We start from the raw sequence: 18,711 nt of genomic DNA, 5'->3' as shown, positions 1-18,711 counted from the left end.
TATATACAGGCCTCAAGACAGAGGAACTGAACTCTCTTATAACCTGAGAAGGACCTGCCTAAGGAAAGATTAGAGATACTGTAGAATTCAAGTCTACCCTTGCAGCCTGGATTGTCCAGATGGGCTGAATGATGCACTATAATTATCCTCCGTATAATTGTTTCTATGATTATTTATTAGAATCAAAATATCATAAAAGGAATATTGAAAACCAAATAGCTCTTGAGGTGTTTTGAAAATGTGTTTAAAGTTCTGCCGTTCTTGAACCCCTGATGCATGTTGATGTGACATTTGACCGGGTCCAGAGTGGGAGGAAAATAAAACAAAACGCAAACACCGACCATCTATTCATTTCACATCCATGGTGGGACGGCATCTTTCTCAGTCCCAATTAGCTGCAACTTTGCTTCTGGGTATAAAATTAGTGGTTTCTTATCTCTGAAACATTTGGAAGGGGCTTGAATACGTGATGGATATTACATAGCTGTGAGTGTTTCCTGACTGGATAAAACGACCCTTCTCTATAGACTTGGTCAAAATCAAACTGCAAGTCCCATAGAAAGACACAAAATGCTGTAGTAACTCAACGGAACAGGTAGCATCTCCAGAGAGAAGGAATGGGTGACGTTTCACGTTGAGACCTTTCTGAAAGTCCCATTTTGGTGGCTTCCAGGTGTCTTCAGTAAAAAGTAGATTTTGATGCTGAAACCAAGGAGGTGATTAAAGCATTTTAGTTCCTTGTCATGTTTAATAACTTTCAGAAATTGTGGATTAAGACAAGGCACAACCTGGATTCAACCTGCTCTTTGTCAGTCACAGAATCGGGCCTTTTGGCTCATCCCAGCTATGTTGACTAAGATGCCCCATCTAAGCTAGTCTCATTTGCTTGCACAAAAAGACACAAAGTGCTGGAGTAACTTAACGATCAGGCTGCATCTCTAGAAACCATGGATTGATGACATTTTGGGTTGGAAACTTTCTTCAGATTAAACAGACCTGTTGGCAGGAAGCCACTGAGCTGGCTCCTGATCTCCCCCCCCCCCCCCCCCCCCCCCCTCACTCAGACACACTAAGACCCAGTGGGGAGACGACTGAGCAGGTCCTGCTCTTCCCCAAAGACCAGCAACCGGGAGGATGGAGCCAACGGCAATGGCGGGCGAGGAGCAGGGCGGGTAGGTGAGGGAAGCTACTGCACTACCCTACTACACCAGAGGAAAACCTTATCTCTATCTTCATGGGGTAGTCATGTTTTGAAAAAGAATGTCAACCATACCGACAATTCCATGTCTTAAATACTAAATAATGATCAACAGATTAATAAACAAAATCATTCATGTTATTAATGGATCTGCCGTTAATGCAACTTTTCTGCTTTTTGTTGCGTTTGGTTTTTTGTGTAAGGCGATGTCTAGGAATCGTACAGCTATACTTTAAGTTTGATGCAGTATTATTGGGGCTGATCCTGTGAGGGTTCTATGGGAGGAGATCATCGTGAAGATCTTTAATTCCCATGAGGAATCCCACATTAATGAGCGGAGTTCAGCCTAGATTCACAAGGAACGATTGGATTGGATTGGATTCCTTTATTGTCATTCAGACCTTTCGGTCAGAACGAAATTTCATTGCCTGCAGTCACACATATAATAATAAATAGCAAAACATACAATAAACACAAATTAACATCCACCACAGTGAGTTCACCAGGCACCTCCCCACTGTGATGGAGGCAAAAGTCTTAAAGTCTCTGTCTCTTCCCTCCTTGTTCTCCCTCTGCACTGAGGTGATCCAAGCTTCCGTTATGGCCCCGCCGGATGATGGAAGGTAAGTCCCGCGGCTCAACCGAGCTCCGCGAACAGGCCGGTTCAAGCTCCGTGGCCCGGGGTGGTCGAAGCTGCCGCCCTCCAGTCCAGCTTATGCAGCTGTAGTTGCGGGAGCTCCGGTAAAACAGGTCACCAACCTGTGACCTGCAAGCTCCCGACGATGTCGTCCACTGGCCCGCGGCTGAGCCACGAATTCAGGTCGCCAACGCTGGAATGCCGCCTCAGCCCCGAAGCCGGGCCACTGCCACCGGAACGCCGCCTCAGCTCCGAATTCGGCCAGCCTCGCGTTGGTAAGTCCTGGCTGGCTTTGCCTCCGGAGTCTCGAGGTCGGTCACAATTGGAGGCCGCCAGCTCTGCCATTAGGCCTCAGCGCAGATGGAGGCAAAGAAGGGGGATACGACAAGAAGAGTCGCATTCCCCCCGAAGGAAGAGACAAAAAAACATGTTTCACCCCCCACACACACACACATACATATACACAACCTAATAAACTCAAATTTAACTAAAACAAGACAAAAGAAAACAACAACAGAAGTAAAAACAGACGGACTGCAGGTGAGCCACAGCTGTCGACAGCGCCGCCACAGAGTCTCTTTGCCTCAGAATAATTGGTATCCAGGGTCTCCCTGGACCCACAAGGTTTAATTAAGAGATTCATGGGCTGGGTCATATCAATGGCACCCACTCCTACACTGTTCCTCAAAACTATCCCCCGCCTAGGGCCGGAACACCATGAATGAGACACAAAGCTCTCATCACACCATTCCATCACACACACCCAGGCAAGGAGATGCCACATGTCCTCTGAGTCAACAGCTTTCTCTGCCAGGATCAGCCAGGGGAAGAGCTCTAGACCTTTGGTGGATCAATGGTCAGTGCACTGCCTGCCAGTAGAGATGAGGCATTTGTGCGGAGCACCACAAACCTCCTCAGGGACCAGGGTCTACTGATGTTTCACTGCGAATATCCAGCCAACAAGCTGTCAGAACGAGCTAATCGACTGCAAAGATCGACATTGGACTTTCTAACGTTGCGCTTGTATCGTGGGTGAGAAGCAGAGAGGAAGTTTCTTTAAATGTCAAGAGTAGAAAATTGTCAGTAAACAAAACCTCTGCTTCACATACTCAGCGGCAATCCATGCATCATTAGGCAGGGCAAGCGGACAAGCAGGTCAAAGGAGTCTGGAGGTAGTGTCGGGCAGAGAGCCATGTGAAGATATAGGAGATGGGGCAAGGCGGTGTGAATTTCTGCTGAGCTAGATTGTGGATATCACAAACATCTTGGACCATGTTCCAATTACAACATCCATAATAGTATCGAGAGGGGGAGGGGGAGAGGGAGGGAGGGAGGGGGGGGGGGGGTGGGAGAGAGAGAGGGGGGGAGAGAGAGAGAGAGAGAGAGAGAGAGAGAGGGGGGGAGAGAGAGAGGGGGAGAGAGAGAGAGAGGGGGGAGAGAGAGAGAGAGAGAGGGGACTCGACTCATAGTAAATCCTTTCCCTTTCATCTCTGGTCCTTTTATTTTGGAGAAAAACCCTCTGTGTATTCACCCTCTCTATTGCCCATGTGACTTTCTACACCGAATAGTGAAAGGCCTGGATAGAGTGGATTTGGAGTGGAAGTTTCCACTAGTGGGAGAGCCCATAGTCTCAAAATAAAAGGACATATCTTTAGAAAGATGAGGAGGACTTTCTTTAGTCAGATGGTGGTGAATCTGTGGAATCCGTTGTTACAAAAGGCTGTGGAGGCCAAGCCAATGGACATTTTTAAGTTGGAGATTAATACATTCTTAATTAGTAAAGGTGTCAGGGGAGAAGGCAGGAGAATGGGGTTATAGTATAGTATAGTATATCTTTATTGTCATTTTCCTGAGTACTCGCATACCCAGAGGAAACAAAAAAACGTTGCTCAACCAGTGTCCATTCAGTGTGCAGTAAAAATAAATAGCAATAAAAATACATTTATCATGAACAAATTAAACACTCTACTCTCTACTAAACATCAACAGGCGTTCCGATTGGCAGCGGGTTTGCTGCAGTGTGTCCAGGTTGGTGGTTGGTGCGCGATACTTTGGCAGGGGGCAAAGTCCGTTTATCAGTCTTATAGCCTGCGGGAAGAAGCTGAGGAGCATCCCGCTGGTTTTGCAGCTAATGCTCCTGTACCTCTTCCCAGGTGGCAGGATGGAGAATATGTGATGCGATGGGTGGTAGGGGTCTTTGATGATGGAGATGGCTCTGCTGATACATCTCTTCCTGTATATGTATAGCAGGAAAGGGAGTGGAGCACCAATAATCCTGCTGGCGGTCTTCACAATCCTGTCTAGTTGGTGCCGTTCGTACGCCTTGCAGCTCCCGAACCAGGAAGTGATGCCGTAGGTTAATGTGCTCTCGGTTGTCCCCCTATAAAAAGTTCGTAGGTGTGTAGTGGGGAGACCTGCTTTCCGTAGTCTTCGGAGAGGGTGTAGTCGCTGCTGGGTTCTCTTGACCAGTGCTGTGGTGTTGGTCGTGGACGTCAGGTCATCTGACAGGTGGAGTCCTAGGAACTTCACGCTGCTGACCCTTTCCACATCAATAAGGTTGAGAGAGAAAGATAGATCAGCTATGACTGGGTGGACTGGCCTGATTCTGCTCCTACAACTTATGAAGACACCAACTTAGGAATAAAGTCCTAGCCTGCACAATCTCGCCCTGTGGCTCAGTCCCTTGAGTCCTGGCAACATCCTTGTTAAGTCTTCTGTGCACTCTTTCCAACTTAATGGCATCTTTCCAACTGTGATGTGGTATGGGATGCACTTTATTACTGAGATCTGTGTTGTTATTAGTGTTAATGTGACTAAAGCAGTGTAGCATCATGTACCGAACCCAACTACCACCAACCCTGGTCGTGTGGCAAATAAAGATTCTATCTATCTATCTAGAGTGACTGAAACAGAATATAATAGTAAGATTAAACGAGAACTTACCAGTTTGAAGTTTGATCTTGATTTTATGAGGAGTGACGATGAGCGATTACGTGAAGAAGGGCCGTCCGTCTGCGTGCGCGTCAATCTTCAAAGCAGCGGTGTTAAATCACAGATAAAAAGAAGACCTGAGAATAGTAAGATTGTGAAGAAACTAGAACTTCCAGATAGAAACATCGAAACATAGAAATTAGGTGCAGCAGTAGGCCATTCGGCCCTTCGAGCCTGCACCGCCATTCAATATGATCATGGCTGATCATCCAACTCAGTATCCCGTACCTGCCTTCTCTCCATACCCTCTGATCCCCTTAGCCACAAGGGCCACATCTAACTCCCTCTTAAATATAGCCAATGAACTGGCCTCGACTACCCTCTGTGGCAGAGAGTTCCAGAGATTCACCACTCTCTGTGTGAAAAATGTTCTTCTCATCTCAGTTTTAAAGGATTTCCCCCTTATCCTTAAGCTGTGACCCCTTGTCCTGGACTTCCCCAACATCGGGAGCAATCTTCCTGCATCTAGCCTGTCCAACCCCTTAAGAATTTTGTAAGTTTCGACAGTCCTATGCCTTGAAATGGCCTCCTCAGAATCTGCAGACCAACAAGTTAATACGTTCATGTAGTGGATGATTGCTCCCTGTAACTGAGTTCACTAGGAGGTCCCTGCTCTTGGGTACAGCCATAACTGGCTGGACTAGAATTCCCCAAATTTTTGGGGACCAGGCTTGAGTAGGCCAATCTGCCTGTGGCTTAGTCTTGCTTGATTTTGGTCAAGCAACGGTTTGTGAGACAAATTGGGGGAAAGCATACATAAACAATCCTCCCCAATTGAGGGAGAAAGCATCCACTGCCTTTGCTCCTGGATCCAGCTCTCGGGACACATATCTGGGTAACTGATGGTTTAGTCTAGATGTAAACAGATCAATATCTGGTATGCCAAATCGTGTAGTTATTTCGTTAAATACTGCCCGATTCAACATCCATTCTGTGTTATCATTAAACATTCATGATCTTGCATCTGTCACCGTGTTATATCTACCTGGTAGATAGACCGCCGTAACCCAAATATCCCTCTCGATACACCAGTGACAAATGAGGTTCGACAATCTGTCGCAAGATACAGATTTTACACCACCCTTGTGATTGATATATGCCACCGCTGTGGTGTTATCAATCTGAATTTGAACAAGCACAAGTTGCATGTTGCTACAGAAAACCTTGAGCCCATATTGTGCCCCCAACATTTCTAGGTAATTGATTCCATGTGTTGTGGAATTACAGACTCCTGCTCATTCCATCTGCCTCCACAGCTCTAGACTGTGTTTGTGGCTCCCCATCCTTAGCCGCTTGCATCGGTTTGAAGAACCACCGATGGCTTTCGAGCAAGATATCCCTTGAGCTGTCTCACGTTCGTTATCCACCATAGTTATTCAACAATGGCCTCTGCTGGCAATCCATAGTTTTGCCAATTTGGCCTGCATGGAATCTGAGTGTTCGTTCCTTTGCTCGCTGTAAATTCTGGTAATGCAAAGGCCCGTACGTACTGCTGGAAATGCAGCTACTATTTGCCAATTACACTCGCTGTTTGCCTGATAGATGGCTTGTATTTGACTATCAGGTCATAGCAGGCTTACTCCAATCTTGTTGTTTGCCCCTAGGCAAAGTCACCAACATATTTACTGTGTTTGATAGTAAATCCTAGGTAATCAATTACCCTTGTAGGTGTCAATTTTGATTTAACTGAATGGATGAGGTAACCAAGTCTTTCATACAGGGTTTTGGTTTGCCAATTGCTTCTGCCAATTCTTGGTGACTCCAAAAATGAAAATGTCATCCAAATATGCCATGACTATGTGGTTCTGAGACCTTAGTAGACCCAGAATTGGTTTAAGTTGTTTACTCAATAGTCTAGGAGCTGATGTCAACCCATTTGGCAGCCATGTATTGCCATAATTGACCCATCCAGTTATACTTCAAATATCTCCTGCTCTTTGTGAATAGACACCGAATAGTATGCATCTTTGAGGTCGATGCATGCCATGTGACCATTTTTGGAAACCAACTGAGTTGCTGTTCCAATATTGTCCATTTTTAATTGTTTATATCGCACATATGTTTTTTGAGTTCCTTAAGATCCAGAATGATGTGGGCCCTCCATCTTTTCTCTCTTTTGAGAAATATATTGGATATAAATTGGTGAGGTTCTGTATGTGACCTCTCAATGACATTTTTGTCAGATAAAGTTCCAATTTCCTCCTGTATTTCCATAGTTTCATGTTGAGAGAACACCTATGTGCGAAATTTTGTGGGTGGTGATGAATTCAAAATGAACTTAATTTTGAACCCTTCTATACTGTGCAGTACAAAGGGATCCGTTGTGACCCAACACCATTCTTTCAAAATATATTTTAACCTTCCTCCCACCAGTATGTGAGGCTTGTCTTGGGTGTTCCCTAAGGAACTAGTTTGACTTACCTCTGATGAGACTGGCGGTATGGCGCTGGTTTTCATTCACGAGGTTGAACTGGTGGTTGTTCTCTCCTCATCCTCGCTGTGGGCCGGCTGGGCCCTGCCCCTTGACACCGATGTGGGTCTTCCTCCAGTGCCTGGCCCTCTAGGTGTAAAACGCCGAGAGCTGTAAGGATGCATCCTTGGCGATGGACCCTTTTGGGGTAACCTGATCTCTGGTTGTTAGGTGGATCGTTCTTGCCTCGTCGTCCAGATCCCGTACCTGTCTCGGCAGGTCTTCCCCGAACAGGTAGTTTGCGGGCTGGACATTGCTGGCTTTATACAGGACAGAGAACTTCGAGTTAATCGATGGTTTGATTGCATTCTTCCGAATACAATTTCTCTCAAAGTGGGCATAACACAATAGTGCCATTGTGTCCTGTTCTCTGTCAGTGAGGAGTCCATCTTCCACTCCTCCTGCAAATGATGTGGAAAACCATGTCTGCTGCTGCCAGTTCTGCTGCCGGCGGTAATGTCGGGGACAAAGACCGTCGCCCGCTACTGGGAATGCTGCGGTCTTCAGCAGCCGACTTCCCCGCGGACTGTCTCCTCGACATCTGGGCTCTGAAATTATAAACAGCTTCAAGCCCAAAAAGAACGCAGGTAAGTAATTCAACTTTCCTTACCTGCCGCTTGTTTTTTGAAAGTCCCGATGGCTGGGAGGACGCAGTGCCTCTGCCAGTCCGTCGTGCGCGTTGCGTTCAGACGTAATGACACGCACGCAGACAGACGGCCCTTCTTCACGTAGTCACCCACATGACTCCGAAGCAAAATCATGCAATAGGGCCTGACTTCCGTTTGTACAATAATAACACAACATCCTAACTACTCAATTCCATGAATGATGAAGGTCATGTGTCAAACGTACGCGGATCATGTTAGTCACTGCATCACAAACACCACTGCCTGGTGATGTTCAAGTAACCATATAACAATGACAGCACGGAAACAGGCCATCTCGACCCTTCTAGTCCGTGCCGAACACGTATTCTCCCCTAGTCCCATATACCTGCACTCAGACCATAACCCTCCATTCCTTTCTCGTCCATATAACTATCCAATTTATTTTTAAATGATAAAAACGAACCTGCCTCCACCACCTTCACTGGAAGCTCATTCCACACAGCCACCACTCTCTGAGTAAAGAGGTCCCCCCTCATGTTACCCCTAAACTTCTGTCCCTTCATTCTCAAGTTATGTCTCCTTGTTTGCATCTTCCCTACTCTCAGTGGGAAAAGCTTTTCCACATCAACTCTGTCTATCCCTCTCATCATTTTAAAGACCTCTATCAAGTCCCCCCTTAACCTTCTGCGCTCCAAAGAATAAAGCCCTAACTTGTTCAACCTATCTCTGTAACTTAGTTGCTGAAACCCAGGCAACATTCTAGTAAATCTCCTCTGTACTCTCTCTATTTTGTTGACATCCTTCCTATAATTAGGCGACCAAAATTGTACCCCATACTCCAGAATTGGCCTCACCAATGCCTTGTACAATTTTAACATTACATCCCAACTTCTATACTCAATGCTCTGATTTAGAAAGGCCAGCACACCAAAAGCTTTCTTTACCACCCTATCTACAAGTAGACTTTATCTCAGCTAAAATACTATCAGTGGAGTTTGCAATAATCTTATTCATAGAGAAAGAAGGATAGGAGACCAACTAGGGAGCCACTGTATGGTTGAAAGGTTATAAAAGTAGTAATGAGCCATAATGCCATATAGCGTGGAAGGAGATCCTTAAGCCTAACATGCCCCATCTACACTAGGCCCACCTGCCTGTGTTTAGCCCATCTCCCTCTAACCTATCCTACCCATATACCTGTCTAAATGTTTCTCAAATGTAGCGATAGCACCTGGCTGAACTTTTTGTTCCAGCTGCTTGTTCCATACACCTTCCAACAGATGCTGAGATATACCAAGCACAGTGCTGAGAATTATATGCTGCGCTCTCTCTCCCTCTCTGCTCTACCTGTTGTACTTGAGTATGAACTGATTGTATGCATGTATATTATATCTGATTGGATAGCATGCAAAACAAAGTGTTTCACTGTACCTCGGTACATGTGGCAATAATAAATGAGGCGGCACCATCGTGCAGAGGTAGAGTTGCGAGTTGCTGCCTTACAGCGCCAGAGTTCCAGTTTCCATGCTACATCTATCTCTAAACTCTAAACTAAAACATTATCTGGGGACTGACTTTGAGCCCCACCGCGGGGCCGTGGACTTACATTCGGAGCCTGGGATCGACGCTCCAACCGTGGCCTGGGGATTTCACCATCGAGGAGCTCGCAGTCTCGGGTAGATTGAACTTTTTTTTTCGCCTTCCACCACAGTGAGGAATGTGGAGGAGTCACTGTGGTGGATGTTGATGTTAAAATGTATTTTGTGTGTTCTGTTGCTTTTTATTGGTATGACTATGCAAATGAAATTCCTTGTATATTGCAAAACATACTTGGCTTATAAAGGATGATTATGATTAGATGGGAAGTAGGAAAGGGGTACGGACATAAAGGTCATGATATGGTCTGGGAGAGATGTATTCCAGGGGGTTCTCTGGTATAACTGGATTGTAAATTCATAGGGTCATAGAGCTGTACAGCACCGAAACAGGCCCTTCGGCCCATCTTGTCTATGTTGACCAAGTTGACATGCTGGGTCAATCCCATTTTCTGCATTTGATGGTATAATGCTTTGAAACTGCAGGTCTGGTTTTTCTTCAACAGGAATTATTATTGATTAGTTACCAAGGCGTTTGGTGGACAGATTGTGGGGCAAATTCAGACGTGAGCATTAGTGGGGCAATGGATCAGTGGAGGGCGAGGAAATGGTGGTGGAGTGATTGCAGGGTAGAACTTGGGAAAAGGACACAGTCCAGATACACAGTCAGTGCACAGCAGGAGCAGAGAGGCTGAAAGTCAAGACATGCGCTGAAAACACAAGGTGTGCAGTAACTCAGCAGCTCAAAGTAACCTATTCATGTTCTCCAGAGATGCTGCCTGATCCACTGAGTTACTTTTTTTTTGTAATGCGGCATCTGTAATTCCTTGTGTCTCCATGTCTTCAAGAACTGGATTTGGTGGCTTGAGAACCTCGATGCCATTACTTGTGTGTTTCCCATTAGCTGCTCTTTCCCATGACTGCGCCTCAGCCTCAGGCACGACCTAAGCCCTCAACCACCCACTGGCTGACAATCCCTGAATTGGATCCATGCCAACATTATTATTACACAAGCACCTGGAAGAGATGTAAGCTCACTTAAAACAATACGCTGTCAACTCAGGATTGTTTCTTCACCCTCTGACAGGTGTTTCTATCTAACCTCGTAGCTCATGGTTAATCGAGTCACAGAATTTTCATTCCTAGTCCGTATCGAACTTCACCAATGCAAACGCTTCAAGTTACGCTTCTTGTGTGGTGGTAAGGGGTGGGCGGGGCAGGGGGGTGGCGTTCTAGGATAAAATAATTGCAAATATAATTTGCATTTATATAGCGATCCGGCTGGGGGGGGGGGGGCTTTCACAGCGTGTGGGTAGTCTGTCCAGGGGTAAAGTTGCGGGGAGGGCAGGAGCATTGAGAAGGAGGGGATCAGCCGGGGATCATCCGGCTCAAGAGCGGGTCAGCGGGCGATGGATAACAGGACAGCGGGCGGTGGAGCTTACTCCATATGTCAGTGTGAGTAACCTCAATTGTTCCCTTGTTCGCGCTGACACAGGAGTAAGCTCCACCGCCCGCTGTGATGTTATCCATCACCCACTGACCCACTCCGCTCTATGATCTTTGCTCTTGAGCTGGTCCCCTCACTGTTCAGACGGAGAGCACTGCCAGAGGTGAGCAGGCCGGCAGAAGGCGCTGAGATGGCAGTCGGTTCCGCTGTCCAGTGATGGCGGCCGCTCGTAGCCACGCAAGCTGCTTCTTTCCCCGGCCACAATGCAGTGGCTCCGCCCCCGGAGCGCCGCGGCAGCGGTGAGTGAGTGAGTTACTGGCATGAACCCCGACCCCCTCCTTCTCAACGCTCCTGCCCTCCCCGCAACTTTACCCCTGGCTAGACTCCCCACACGCTGTGAAAGGAACTCTCCCCCCAATTGGTCCCATGATAAGTTGAACTAGTATTGTCATTCAATAAGATGACAACTGATTCAACTTGTCCCGGTGTGCTCCCGTTTTTCCCACCATCTTTCCACCTGCTGTCACCCTCCACCCCCCACCCATTCAGTAATTCAGAAAGAAGGAGACTTGGAAGCCGTGGGAAAATTGAATTGTTACTTTATTTATTTTTATTTTTATTTTTACGGAGAGAATAATCTGCGCATGCGCGGTTTAAGATTTGTTTTTAAAAGCCGACTGACTATCATATTACTCACGACACATGACTCATTTATAATTATTTATTTATATTTCTATGAAACTTTTTTCCCAATTGGGCCCCGCACCTCCTTGGGCCGGCCCTGTTTATACCAAGCCAATTAATTTACAAACCGGGTTTAAAACCTGTATGAAGAAGGGTTTCGGCCCGAAACGTTGCCTATTTCCTTCGCTCCATAGATGCTGCTGCACCCGCTGAGTTTATCCAGCTTTTTTGTGTAACTTACAAACCGGTATGTCTTTGGAATGTGGGAGAAAACCAAAGATCTCTGAGAAAACCCACGCAGTGCGCGCTGAGAACATACAAACTGTGTACAGTCAGCACCTGTAGTCAGGATCGATCCCTGGTCTCTGGCAGCAACCCTACTGCTGCACCACCATGCTGCCCAAGCATCCATAAAAACATGTTGCTTTGCACACTCTTCTGCGGGGTGAGGTGGTGCACAGCTGGATGTAGCAACATCTGTGTGATAGTGAATGGCATCTCCTCCCGTGAGGACATGGTGCTACCTGCTGCTGCTGCAGCTGGAACTAATGTCAGAGCTCCGTCCACTGAAGATGAGCATGTCCTCGTGTCTAATCTATACTCACTCACGTCATACCGGGTCCTCTCCCTACACCTCTTCTGATTTACGAGGTGTAAGTGTCACCTGGACATGGAGAAAGTGAACGGTCATGGTCGTTCTACCCAGGGTAGAGGATTCTAAAACTAGAGTGCATCGGCTTAAGGTGAGAGGGGAGAGATTTAAGTTCTAGGACCCTAATCCTGATGAACTGAAATGACAAATGCACAAATGTAATGCCATGGGCTGAGAAACGGGTAAGAAAGGAGAAGTGAAAAATGAATGTTTACATCCTTTATCGTCATAGCATGGAAGCAGACCCTTGGTCAGCCTTGTCAATGCTGACTCACTTGGATATTCAGCTAGTCTCATTCTCCTGCATTTGGCCCATTAGCCTCTAAACCCGGCCCATCCATATATTGGTCTAAATGTCTTTTAAAAGTCATCATTGTATTTGCTTCTATAGCTTCTGCAAATTATTCCAGATACAGACCACCCACTGAGCAAAGGTTGTCCCCGAGATCCCTCTCATCTTAGAGCCTATGCTCTCGTTTTAGAATCCTCTACCCTGGGGGAAATGACCGTGAGTGTTCACTATATTTGGCTGGGCAAATACAGGGAGACTTTAACATTGATAAAAATGCGTTATCTCCTGATTTCACACCACACGTTGAGAAGCTGATTCTGTTAGTAATGGAGGGGAGAGCACAGAGGGTGGGTGTGTGGCCTGCACTTAGGACAAATGGTGAGGATGAAGGAGGTGCTAGCTTGTTGGCGGGTGAGTTCGTAGATGATTCAGACAGCTTTCAGAAGACTGTACAGGGAAAGACTTGATCAACATAGGAAATAGGTGCAGGAGGAGGCCACTCGGCCCTTCGATAAGTCTGCTGAAGAGCTTTGGTTCCATGCTCATGGAGAATGGAAAGGATAGGGTGGGTTGTCTACACATTGGAGCCTCTCCGTTGCCCCGTGGTGGCCCGGTCTACGTGTAACCCTAACCCAGCCATGACGCATCGACGTCGAAACAAAGAACTGCAGGTGCTGCTTTATATCAAAGAGAGACACAAAGTGCTGGAGCAACTCAGCAGGTCATGCAGTATCTCTAGAGAAAAAAGATGAGTAATGTTTTGGGTTGGGACCCTCGTATGGCCAACATCTGACAGAGAAACAACATTTGGGCCAATAGTGTGACAAAGGAGAGGGAGCAGTAGCTCGGGTTCAGTGAAGCCTCAGATACCATTCAATGTGTGTTTATATACAGCTTTCCAAAGATGGCCTCTTACACTATGGGTACACTTGGTCACTGTAGATCCAACATCTATTCCATATAGCCGGCTGTTGCCCATTTGGGAATAAGTGTCCAAGAAGACATATTCCATGATTGCTCACCAGTTATGCAGGGAATGTTTGACTGGAGAGCAACAGTGTAATTGACTGCACATGTTGTTCAGATGTATCAGGAGACATCTTGGAGCATTGTGCCACATTCCCTCACCGGCAATTTCACCCAGGGAAAGATTCTCCGAACCCTCTACAATGCCTCTGATCACCATTTTAGTAGTTTGATGTTTCTGTGAAAGGAACAGCTTAAAAATAAAGACCATAAAATAATGGAGGAATGGAAATAGTTGGCATGAACTTTCAAAATCCCGTATCTACAAGATGGGCCAAATAACAGTTCACATATTGCAACATGAGTGCAGTGTGTGAACAATCCAATATCAGTGGTTGAAAACTATTCCCTATTTTTGTTCAAACGGTTTTAATATCAATTGTCAAAGCATATCATAAAACTCTGCCAATAGATTAAAAACGGATGTACATTTCCTCAGGGTAGTTTGAGTAATATTTGTCCCATTGCTGAAACTTTGTAGGGTGACAAAACTAACAGACTGTGTCCTTCGCAGCTGCAACCTAGGTTCCATCCCGATCTTGGCTGTTGTCTGTGCAGAGTTTGCACGCTCGCTCTGTTTCATCCAGTTTCATCCCAAATCCCAAAGACACGCGAGTCCCCAGGTTGATTGACTTTAGTTTAGTTTAGAGATCCAGCACGGAAACGGGCCCTTCGACCCATCGAGTCTGCGCTGACCAGCGATGACCGTACACTAACACCATCCTACACACTGGGGACAATTCACCTACAAACTTGTACATCTTTGGAATGTGGGAAGAAACCGGAACACCTGGAGAAACTGGTCACTGGGAGAACTAACAAACTACATACGGACAGCACTTATAGTCGGGATCGAACCTGGTCTCTGGTGCTGTAAGGCAGCAACTCTGCACTGTGCTGCCCCTAACTTAGAGATGTTGCCCCAAGTGTGCAGACGAATCGAGAGTCAAGAGTGTATCATTTTCATGTGAGCGGTAGAATCTGGGCTGTAGATGGGATGCAAGGTTAGTGTAAAAGCATGTTTGATGATCAGTTTGAACTTGGCAGCCCAGCATGGACTCTCATGACCCCAAGACTTTACATTGAGGTCAAAATATCGCCTTTTTCTGTTGTGTCCCAGGAGTGTGGAATCCACTTCAAACACTCCCTCATTTTCAAAATACTAAAGCATTTTGTATTGTCTCCACTGAAGGTTGGAAGTGCCTGGAGATGGAATGTCTCGCCCAACCTAAAGTCTGATGAAGAGTGTATCATCTGAACAATGAAAAATAATGAGTAGACGGGCAGCAAAGCGAGCCACCTTCACTAAACGCCTCACGTATCTAGCCTTGACAGGAGAGCAGCAGGTGAGTCCATTCTAAAAGCTGTGTGCCTCTTACAGCAGGGGAACAAAGACCAGGATAATCGCCCCAAACCTTGAGTAAAATGGCCAAGTTGCTCGGAGAACATCTGACCAGCGAGATCTCGCCGTTTAGCAAAGCAGATCATAGAAACATAGAACATAGAAAAATAGGTGCAGGAGTAGGCCATTCAGCCCTTCATTCAGCCAGCATGCCATTCAATGTGATCATGGCTGATCATCTAAAATCAGTACCCCGTTCCTGCTTTTTTCCCAAATCCCATGATTCCTTTAGCTCTAAGACCTAAATCTAACTCTCTCTTGAAACTATCACTCGGGTAAACTCAGGAGTTCTGAAAATGACAGAGAGACGGACAAACGGTTGCAAAAGGGTCTACCTTTGCAAGACACTCCTGAAGGCAGGCACGGGTTATTGATTGGGGATGGCCTCCTCCTGCACCTATTTTCTATGTTTCTAACATCTGGACCCCGCACACCTGCTAAATCCTTGCAGCATCGCCTGGTTTAATGCCAGCCTCGTCAGAGTTTGTTGTGTCAGAGAAGTTGATTTAACCACTCAGGGTGCCCCCCCCATGAGCAAACCCCTCCTTGGGTTGTATCAACTGACAGTCAGGAACATGGGCTGATTACTGTACCACTGAGTGGCTCGTCAGCGTCACACGACAAGGTGGAAGACTGGCTTCTTCCATTGATTGGACTCAGTCAAAATCAAAATATTATTTTATATTATTGGATTAGAAAAGTCTAGATATTTTGCTGTCATCTGGAGTCCATCCTAGTTACCACCCAATCATTTATATTCCCCAAACCTCCTCCAAACCTTTCCATTTGATTGTGTTTCTTTATCCATCCCATCCCTCCCCTCCCCCTGCCCCTCCCTCACCTCCCCTGCCCCTCCCCTCCCCTCCCCCTCCCCTCCCTCCCCTCCCCCTGCCCCTCCCCTCACCTCTCCCCTGCCCCTCCCCTCACCTCGCCTCCCGTCCCCTGCCCACAGACGTCTCTTTCCTTGGGTTGGTCCCGAATGATGCATCCTGTCCACCCTGTCCACCCTGGAGTGATCAAGGATAGTCGAGCCACTTTGATGTCCTTGCCAAACGATGTGTTTATCAACCTGAACATTATTTGCATAGAAAGTAACTCCACTCCACTCCAGCCAGTCACATACCTGCTCTTTGGGGTTTTGAGAAATGGGACAGGGTTTGTGAAAGTGTGTGAATGGTCCCTGTGTAGTGAAGACACTCATGATCAACTTCATGCCGTGAGATGCCTCTGATTGGAAACTAGTTGATGGAGCTGGATTATAAATCTGCACACACTTGGATTCCATTTGACAGCCTTTAGACTTTAGAGATACAGTGTGGACACAGGCCCTTTGGTCCCCCGAGTCAGCAACGATCAGTGATCACCCTGTACACTAACACTATCCGACACAGTAGGGACAATTTACGATTTTTACTGAAGCCAATTAACCTACAAACCCACACGTCCTCAGAGTGTGGAAGGAAACTGAAGCACGCGGAGAAAACCCACGCAGTCACAGTTAGAACATGCAAACTCCTTACAGACAGCACCCATAGTCAGGATTGAACCTGAGTCTCTGGCGCTGAAATTGCATTATTGTGCCACCCATAAAGGATAAATGATTGGTCCAGTGAACAATGAATTTGGTGAAAGACAGGTCCCACACCAGCCGATTCTGTGTGTTTGATTCCTGATATTTTGTGTTATTTTGTATAGAATCAGAAGTCCTCTGTTGATTCATTGCAGAGGAACGGAGAAGCTGCAGTTTGTTCTGGGCATCTGTCGAGGGAACATGGACAAGGCAAGGGAGGCGAAGGGTGAGGATCAGAGGGGGAGGAGATATGTCAGCCCACCGGACGGAGGCTGGGGCTGGATGATTGTAGCCCACTTCTTTCTGGTAAGAAAGCCAGTTCCATCCACTCTATAACACTGTTCGAGTTTGGTTTATTATTGTCATGTGAACTAAGGTACAGTGAAAAACGATTTCTTGGCAGACTATCCAGTCCACAAGAGGTCTGGGTGATTACAATCAAACCTACATGGAGGAAGTGGTTTCTTGTGTTAGGATCTGATATTTAGTTTAGTTTATTCACATAGAGTGGAAACAGGCCCTTCAGCCCACCAAGTCCATGCTGACCATAAATCACCATTCACACTAGTTCTATGTTATCCCACTTTTTCATCCACTCCCTACACACTAGGGAGCAATTAGTCCATACACCCACACATGTGGGAGTGTTAACCTATTTCTCAAAGCTTAAGTTAATCCTGGCCTTCTTTGGAAGACTAACCACCCCTCTTGCCACACTTTGTGGCTTTATCCCATCTGGGTTTGGGCTGTGCTAATAGGACCTTTAGTCAGAGAATTTACAAATCTGTGCCACAAGTGATTTGGCCTCCTGGTAACAGGAAGAGAATTTTCATTAACTCGTTGGTCATATGACCTCAAAAAGGGATTATCTTTTTCTAAATCAAATTCCTAAGTGTTTCTGAATCACCATTTAGGCCAAATTGGGTCAGAGACAAATTGTAAATATATTTCAAATTGGTTGTCAAGTAACTGGAGAATTGGAGATAGATGTCAAAGGGAGATGTTGAGGCAGGTACAATAACAACATTTAAAATACATTTGGACAGGAGCATGGATATGAATGGTTTAGAGGGATGTGTGCCAAATAGGGGCAAGTATTAGATAGGACATCTTGGATGAGTTGGGCTGAATAGCCTGTGACTCTCCTCGATGACTCTCCTCGAAGAGGCTGGAGAAATGACCATTGTGCTCAGACATGGGAAATCAGATAGGAGTGTTCAAAATGATGCAGTGTTATAGAATAAAGAAAGCAGCTGATACCGGCCACAGAGAGATCCATTTTCTATAAGGAGATATTTAAGGTAAATTGGCAAAATAATTAGAAATAAAGTGAGCTGGTATGAACTGGAATGCATTGCCTGTGGGGCTGTGAACAGAGACTGTACTTGTACGCAAAGCTAATTGGATACTTATTTAGGTGTCAGTGTTTCCACTGCCATGGGGGCTTGGCCGTGCCAGAGCGCTGCATGCCATTTAAACTGCTGGATTGCTTGAGGCAGTAAGGAGTGTTTCTTCACAAGGTTCCCACACCTGTGTGTCAGCCACTCTCAGCTTCTTGTACACCTGTTCACTCTCCGCTCACTCCCTCACGAGTACACGTGCCTCTGTTTGCTTGCACACTCCATGCACTCCCTCCTTAGTGCTGGACATTGTGCTCACACCTGCCCTCATTCCAGATCCCTCTCTCCCCACTGATCCCTCACCCTAGCTCCCATACACCCAGCTCTCCCGGGTTTCTCCCTCATTATCACACTCTGCTCACACTTACCTGCGTTGTCTCACTGCCATCTTCAGCTCATGTCTGTCTACACCCTCTCACAGGTGACTCTGACCACCCTCTGTCTGGGTTCTCCCTCAGTTACATTCTGATTCTACTGTCTGTGTCTGTACCCTGTCTAGCATAGCGCCCTGTCTGCGTCCTCACACTGCAACACTCTAATCACACTATCTGCGGCTGTCCTCTCTAATGCTGCACCCTGTTCCCACCTGCCTGTGTCCTTACACTGCGACACCATGGCAGCATCATCTCTCCCTGTGCCAGCACCATCCCTCAGTAACACCTCCCCACACAAACTGCTACTTCCTTATAAGCTCCACAAGTATTTTGAACCGTGATGAAGGATTGTCCAGACACTGGTA

General features: G+C 46.5%; 1 protein-coding gene across 2 annotated transcripts in view; it reads left to right on the top strand.

The window, feature by feature from the left end:
* slc16a4 (solute carrier family 16 member 4) overlaps positions 1–18,711 on the top strand; it is a 94,546-nt gene that overhangs the window by 28,539 nt on the left and 47,296 nt on the right. Inside the window, exons 2-3 of one of the 2 annotated variants that reach the window (XM_055654366.1) lie at positions 14,793–14,946; positions 16,728–16,878. In XM_055654366.1, coding sequence (XP_055510341.1) covers positions 16,774–16,878 — 105 coding nt within the window. In that variant the 5' untranslated portion in view covers positions 14,793–14,946; positions 16,728–16,773. Of the gene's footprint in view, positions 1–14,792; positions 14,947–16,627; positions 16,879–18,711 lie in introns of those variants that run through there. The other variant, XM_055654367.1, reaches the window with a different exon arrangement.

This window comes from Leucoraja erinacea, chromosome 24, assembly GCF_028641065.1.
Source record: "Leucoraja erinacea ecotype New England chromosome 24, Leri_hhj_1, whole genome shotgun sequence".
NCBI classification, from domain to species: Eukaryota; Metazoa; Chordata; class Chondrichthyes; order Rajiformes; family Rajidae; genus Leucoraja; species Leucoraja erinaceus.
The sequence above is the reverse complement of the archived record's forward strand: the minus strand, read 5'-3'. Positions and strand labels throughout refer to the sequence as shown.